At 46.1% G+C, this 6,988-nt stretch overlaps 1 protein-coding gene across 1 annotated transcript in view; it reads left to right on the forward strand.

The window, feature by feature from the left end:
• Positions 1-329: 329 nt before the first annotated feature.
• LACBIDRAFT_321926 (uncharacterized protein) overlaps positions 330-6,988 on the forward strand; it is a gene marked incomplete at both ends in the record, with an annotated part of 8,323 nt that continues 1,664 nt past the window's right edge. The window contains 20 exons of the mRNA XM_001874645.1: positions 330-383; positions 437-468; positions 749-821; positions 932-1,051; positions 1,104-1,357; positions 1,604-1,671; positions 1,730-1,848; positions 1,899-2,210; positions 2,264-2,538; positions 2,587-3,002; positions 3,062-3,658; positions 3,731-3,808; positions 3,866-4,152; positions 4,201-4,317; positions 4,373-4,649; positions 4,708-5,182; positions 5,229-5,461; positions 5,512-6,090; positions 6,140-6,264; positions 6,298-6,560. Coding sequence (XP_001874680.1) covers positions 330-383; positions 437-468; positions 749-821; positions 932-1,051; positions 1,104-1,357; positions 1,604-1,671; positions 1,730-1,848; positions 1,899-2,210; positions 2,264-2,538; positions 2,587-3,002; positions 3,062-3,658; positions 3,731-3,808; positions 3,866-4,152; positions 4,201-4,317; positions 4,373-4,649; positions 4,708-5,182; positions 5,229-5,461; positions 5,512-6,090; positions 6,140-6,264; positions 6,298-6,560 — 4,754 coding nt within the window. The remainder of the gene's footprint in view (positions 384-436; positions 469-748; positions 822-931; positions 1,052-1,103; positions 1,358-1,603; positions 1,672-1,729; positions 1,849-1,898; positions 2,211-2,263; positions 2,539-2,586; positions 3,003-3,061; positions 3,659-3,730; positions 3,809-3,865; positions 4,153-4,200; positions 4,318-4,372; positions 4,650-4,707; positions 5,183-5,228; positions 5,462-5,511; positions 6,091-6,139; positions 6,265-6,297; positions 6,561-6,988) is intronic.

The following is a 6,988-nucleotide window of genomic DNA, read 5'->3' on the forward strand; positions in this document are numbered from 1 at the left end:
CCCTTGGCGCACGTCATAATTTGGCGTTGTTGCTTATCCAGACGTCGTTCAACTTGAACAAACAAATCCACCGCGCGCGCGGTGGATTCGTTTGCATTTGTTTGAACCAGACGCTGTCATCATGACGTGGATCAGCCTTAGCAGACGATGCATGACGACAACGACAATGCACGACGACGGAGAACGACGATGCACGACGACAGCGGACGACACTGCACGACGACAGCGAACGACGATGCACGACGACAGCGAATGGCAATGGTGAATGATGAGGTATGATGACGGCGAATGAGACATAAAGGTGGAACACGAGGGAGCGGCGAGGTGCCATGTCGCAGTCAGCGACGTGCCAACTGAACGACAAATCACTTCTGTGGGCCCAGGTGAGAAAGAAAGAACCGTCCCCTCCACGTTCTTTCTTTGACGCACAGTCTAGGTGCCATGTAAGCCTTCAAAGAGGTATTTTTCGTATGTTCGTCAGCACCCCGTTTCTCTAACATTCATTTAATCCGCAGAAACATTGTATTTGCAGCCCTCGCGTTGTCGACGAGGGCTGCAAAGACATCGACTGCGTCAACGGCATTCCAGTCAACGGCAACGGCACCCTATGTTACCTACACGACCACCACAATTCAAGTGAACAACGTGGCGACAACAGACCGTTTCCGCTCGCACCTCGTTGCCCTCCTCTCCATCTACGAAGTTTCTTTTTCCAGGGCTCAAATCTCGCGGTACGATGGCCCCCCAGACGAGCAGACAAGATGGTGTTGAAGAGGTTGGGGACGTGTGGTGCAAAGTTGAAGGAAGGCCGTCGTGCTGCGGTGCGTTTATATGCACCTCATTCAACTAACATCCACCTGATTAGAATCCACTACACGACGTCGAGCGATGGCATCCGCTTGCGTATCAGTCACCCTTCCAACATGTTTAGCTGGGTACCCCGTCAACGATGTCGAGCCATCCGCTTGCATATCACTCCTCTGTCTATATGACCCCATCCGCTCGCGTATCACTCCCCCTGGCCAAAACGTTTAGCTTGGGGCGTCGTGTTGTACGTTCATCCGCACCAAGTTCATCGTTGCCTACGTCAACGGCTTCACCAGCACCCTCTGTCTCAAATTCGGCGCCGTTCGCTCGCTTATCACTCCCTCTTTCCAACACGTTACTCTGTCAATGACGTCGAGCCATCTGCTCACGTATCATTCCCCCACATTACCCTGTCAACGACATTCATACCCCGTCAACAACGTCGACCTATCCTCTCACGTATCAGTCCCCCTTTCCAAAACGTTCAGCTCGATACCCTATCAACGACTTTGACACTCCCCCTTTCCAAGATGTTTAACTCCGGTGCGATGTGAGATGACAGCGTGTTTGGGGAGGGAGTTACACGTTAGTTTTTGACGCTTTTTTTGTCAGATTATGTAGTTTCCTCGTGCTGCGTCGAGTAGTCCTGTAGAAGGGACGTACAATACTGGAAATGCAAACTATTAACTAAATCTTTGAGCTCAAGGGCATGATCACCGAAATCAAACAAATGCAAACGAAACCACCGCGCGCGCGGTAGTTTCGTTTGTCCCTATTGACGTCGACCTCCCTTCAGCCACCATCTCTTCTACTTGAAATCTGCTATGGACTCTGACACATCCAGTTCGGCTCACGTGGTAAACTGTCTGTACTAATTCCACTCTCACTAAAGCAAGCACTTACACTGGTTCACCCCTTTCAGGTCCTTCAGAATGCCGTGCTGTCTCACCTGTGTTCTCAGCCTTTCCTTGGGCCACACCACATGTTGTACAAGTGCCAAAGCCTTTGGCTGACTTCACTGAAATAATGTCACCTCACAAGGTACTTTATTTCTCTGTGGCCTCGATTGTAACTTAACAGACTGCTTTCAGCACTTCATCAATTCGCTAAATCGATTTGAGCGCTCGCTCTTTGCCTTTGATAAACTTGCGGTCGATTCTAACGAATTGGCACCGCTTCTAGGCTTAGATGTCCTGAAAGCATCCAATGCGGTCACCCTACATCCAACGGTGATGACTGCATCATCAAAGGGGGAGTACAAAACCCTTGCTTCCATTGTTTCTGCATATCGAATGTTTGAGGTCTTGGCTCTTGACTGCGAAATTGGTGTTTCACAACCTCCCATTCGCCTGCTTCCCCCCTTGTCTTTCAACAAGTCTGAGCAGGATAGTGAAAAGATTGTTGTACGTTGATTTATATATATTCTGATCCTCAAGTTAATTTTCCTTGCTTGCAGGGTTTTGACAAACTAGAAAATTGGCCCAAAGTTCTGCTTAACTTCCGGAAACTTATAGGTCAGTCAGGACTACCTCAAATTCCTGACGACCTCCATGCAGGAAGCAAACACCTTGCTCTCCTACGGATGGCAAGCAAGAACAAAGAGAAAGTAGCATATGTGAATGTGGTCGACAACTTTCTTCAAGCTGCTCTGCATCTTTACTACCTCAAGATGACCCAATTCCGAGATGGGTCTCTGCCTGACTATCCTGATATTTTAAATGACCGTCTCCAGTGCGTTAGACTCATGTCACATTGATATCCGATACTCATATCTCTCAGCATCTTCAAAGATGAGACCTCTACAGATGAATTCATCAATGATCAAGAGGAGGGGACTTACTACTTGCAAGATTTACGTGATGGAGAGACAGCTTCGCACAGCCTCCACCAACTTGGGACACCTCTGCAATTAGCACTGCTCCTGACTCCTTTCTATTTGCTCTTTCCATTCAGGATAATCACCAGGTCCTATAATCGTCGTCTTGTTCTCGAATCTTTTGCTGAGTTAACTCCTCGGAAGACACCCCTTGTGCTTAAAATTGAGAGTTCCATCTGGCGTTCTCTTATAGCGCTTGCTGATGTGACCATCACGCCTCATGAAGCTTTAACACAACTGGTATCAAGATTGCCGTGGGCTGAGATAGAGGCAGCATCCAACAACCCCCATGATTGTCGCATGTTTTGCACCCCTTTAGGTGAGAAATGTTAAACTGCTTTTCAAGCTTCATTTATTTATTCTTTGTTGTATTTACAGCCCAGCCCTCTTCTTCTTCAACACCATTACAGCCTGGTTTGGCTGTTGGGAGGCAATTAGCAATAGAAGGTGCCTCAAACGCCCTTACTCCGGATATACAAGTTGGTGGGTCCATGCCAGAAGCCCCAGTTATCCCCAACACTCAAGTTTCAACATCAATGGGGAACAATGCATCTCTTGTCAATGAAGAGCATCCTGAAGCTCGCTCTACAACTTCTCCAATGGACGATGATGGTGATTCCCCAATGCTCCCCACGCCATTATCCACCTCTGACCGTCCTGAATCACCCCCTCCCCCAATGGATGAAGATGGTTCCCCAACTCCCCCCATACCATTAGCCACCTCCGACCGTCCTAAATCACCCTCTACCCATGATGGTGGTTCCCCTATGCCAGAAAGTCTAGAAACTTCATTGGCCTCGGTTCTCAACTCGGTTTTTCAATCCCGTCCCATATTATCCCCTCACCTTGGGACTGTTAATCCCTCTCATATCTCCCTCCCGCTCAATTTGTTGGGAAAAAATCTTTCGGGCCAAGAAGATATTGAGATGGGTGCCCTTAGTGAATTATCATCATCATCTGAAGACGAAGAATCTGGTGGGTTGACATGTTACCTTTTTCTTGCATTTATTTATGATCTGATAAAAATCAATGTTTACTGTATCCTAGAGCATTCGCCAGCTGGGCCTGTGAAAAAAACAAATCCTGAGGTGCAACCGTCTGACAATGACGATACAGACGATGAAGGTGAGGCATGGAGCTGTGTTTTTGCCTTTGTTTTCTGCTGAAGCTCATCATTGCCAGAATCTTCGTCCTCATCGTCAGATGAGTCTACAGACAGTGATGTCAAGAAGCCCATTACCCCAGGCAACAGGGGTGGAAGGGGTGATCCTGGAAATTTGAAGAAACCTAGGGTTGGCTCATCAACGGTAGACGCTAAGGGACCCAAAGCAGAGGGTTCCCAAGCGACTGGTGGCGAGAATAATCCTAGGAAACGCTCTCGATTCGGTTCTATTGGGAATTCTCCAGATAAGCCGATCAACGTTGATGAGTTTCTCTCAATGTTTGAACCTGCAATACTGCACGATTATGTGCGTTTCATTTCATTTCAGTCTTGTCCATGCTAATCAGCTTTACAGGGCAAGGATGAAGAGATTTCTTTTAGTAAAGAAGAAGCTCCTCGCATTGTCTGTGACCGGTCATTCACAGTTTATGATATTGATGGCAATCCTCATGAATTCACGCCAGAATTCCACGTACGTGTCAAACTTGTTTATGAGTTTTAATAATCATTTATATTTCATCATTCAGCATGGTGTCTTCAATGACCGGTTCCAAGAGTTTATGGAACTTGTTTATGATGGTTACATTGAGGGTCGTCCTCCTCACATCGTGGATCCACAAAACTCTTGTCTGGCAAAATTGCATCATCAAGACTTTTCCACCATGTCTGCCTCAGACATCCAGAACAAAATGCGCCATAAACAGGTCGTTGTCACTGGGCTCCCCTTCGATGAAAAGATGCAGTTCGATGCCAAAGGCCTTCGCACCGTTGTTGGTTCCATGACTGCACAGATATCCATTACCGGTTCGTTTGAACTTATATATATATATTTTTGGTCTAATAATCTAAATCGTTGTTGTAGACTTCTCAGTCATCAACCCAGGGACCGACTGCGTTCCCTCTGTTGTCAGTGGCCATGTTAACGACCTTCTTGAGAATGCCTCGAGCACAGGCAAGATTTTGAACGGACTTGACCTCCCCATGTGGTCTTCCTATCGTCCTTCAAACAATTATGAAACAGATGCTGTTGCATGGAATTTTACCCGTGGGACCCACAGAATTCCGCTTCATGGACCCTTCCCAACCCAGGACCATGAATGGGGTATTGCTGGTCTTAAGCACGTTCTCACTTTTCTCCACATTGACTGTGATGGTTTCAACACAAGATATGGCACTAAAGTTGGACGAAAACTGTGGGCCTTTTTAAGGCCGCGAGATTCGAAAAAACTCTCTTCAATTGACTTCTACATGGATGAAGATGGTTTTTCTCTCTCTGGGAAGCCAAAGGATATCAAGTATGACTTTGAGGCTGTTGTTCTTCGGCCTGGTGATGAACTGTGAGTGTTGTGTTGATAATCATGGCATTATCTCATGATATTGCAGTCATATGCTGCCCAATTCTGCACATTGGGTATATGGCATAGATGATGTGATTGCACAGGGCGGCCATTACTATTCCTCTTATCTTATGCAGGAGACTCTGCAAGGCATTGTACATGCCTTTGTTCTCAACAAGTTCTTGACGAACACGGAGCATATTCCCTCTCGTCACCTATTGCGGAGGATCCTGATCTTCTACCAAGTTGGCCTCATTGAGGGTGCCATCTCTGAAGACGGTGAGATTCGCCCCTCATTGTTTATACCTTTGACTCATTTCCACTTGCAGATCCTGCATTGGTTCATCTACCTAACGTCGAGACAATGGAGGGCGTGCTTAACATCATCTGTCTTGCAGTCCTGATTATACTTGGCAACGTCCTGGATTTTAGGACTTACAGCACTCCAAATCAAGGGGAAGATGATGAAGCCTCTCCTACCCAAAGAACATTGATGGACACCGGTGACATCAATGCCATTCCCAACAATGAACGAATCGCGTATTGCTATGCTCGTGGTGTTGCTTTACACATCCTCAAATGGCTCCGTTCATGCGCCACTTTCACTGGCCCACCAGATGGTCTTGCCGATGATCTGATATCTCTTTTTTTTGTGCAGATTTTGGCCAGTCTATCAGACTACAAAAGCCTTGCTGAAGCAAAGACTTATGGCGGAGTTCCCCATTGCACCTCCCATTTGCTCAGCAAACAGATCGCCAATGTTCTTGAGGTAGATCCGATTCTGAAGGCTGCTTGGGTGCATAAAGAACGTGTTCCTTCGCACTCTCTCGGCCTCAAGGAGGAGGAGAAGTATAACGTTGAATGGCGGCGTGATTGGGAACGCACATCATGGAGAGCCCCATCTGTTGGTGAGTAATGTATGGTTATTGTCTTTTGCAGGTACTTATTAATATTTAGATTTTACTCTTGCAGGGCAGACGCCTTTTGATATCAAGTACTTTGAGGCCACTAAGCTGCGGATTAACTCTGAGAACGCCAACATGATTGTTGATGTTGTCAAACCTCCACGCAAGAAAGCAAAAGTGGAATAATGTTCTATACACCGTCGTCTTTAGCTCTTGTTATATGCCATGTGCACCTTGTACAATATTCTCACCATCATCTTGCAATCAATATCGCTCATTGCTATTCTTCTTTTCAAAATTTGTGAACCTAAATACTTTGCATCCAAGCTTGTCATTGTTTGGCAGCATAGTAGCAGTCGAACTTCCTTTGCAAACTATGTGTGCGGTATGATGCCCTCTATTACACAGATTTCCATCCAAACAGATAGTGTAATACTTTCGCATTGTGAAATTAATGTGGAGGACTTGGCAAGGTGAGTTTCAATATTCAATTTATACTTTTGACTCTAATGTTCTCAAGAAGCGACTACACAGAAACAGACGATGATGGGTCTAGAGCATCTGAAAGTGGCTCAGATAATGAGCAAGAGTTATAAATGTTAAATTTGTGTACTCCCTCGCAGATTTTTCTCTAGACAAGTTGAGCTAAGTGCGATGCGCTGAGTGCTATTGCTGAATCACATGTCCGTGTAAATTCAAGTCATGTGATTGTTCAACTTTCAAATATTTGAACAACAACTGCCAATATTCTTTGTCCTCCATCGACTATGCATCCATATCGGTGGACTCTGTTGCTACTTACCATCATCCCTCTGCTCCTTACAATCTATCCCGTTGATATAAACATAGAATCCAAAGCAATTGCCAAGGATTGATAGTGGTGGAAACAACCCGAGCCGTC

The sequence above is a fragment of the Laccaria bicolor genome, genomic scaffold (assembly GCF_000143565.1).
Source record: "Laccaria bicolor S238N-H82 LACBIscaffold_2 genomic scaffold, whole genome shotgun sequence".
NCBI classification, from domain to species: domain Eukaryota; kingdom Fungi; phylum Basidiomycota; class Agaricomycetes; order Agaricales; family Hydnangiaceae; genus Laccaria; species Laccaria bicolor.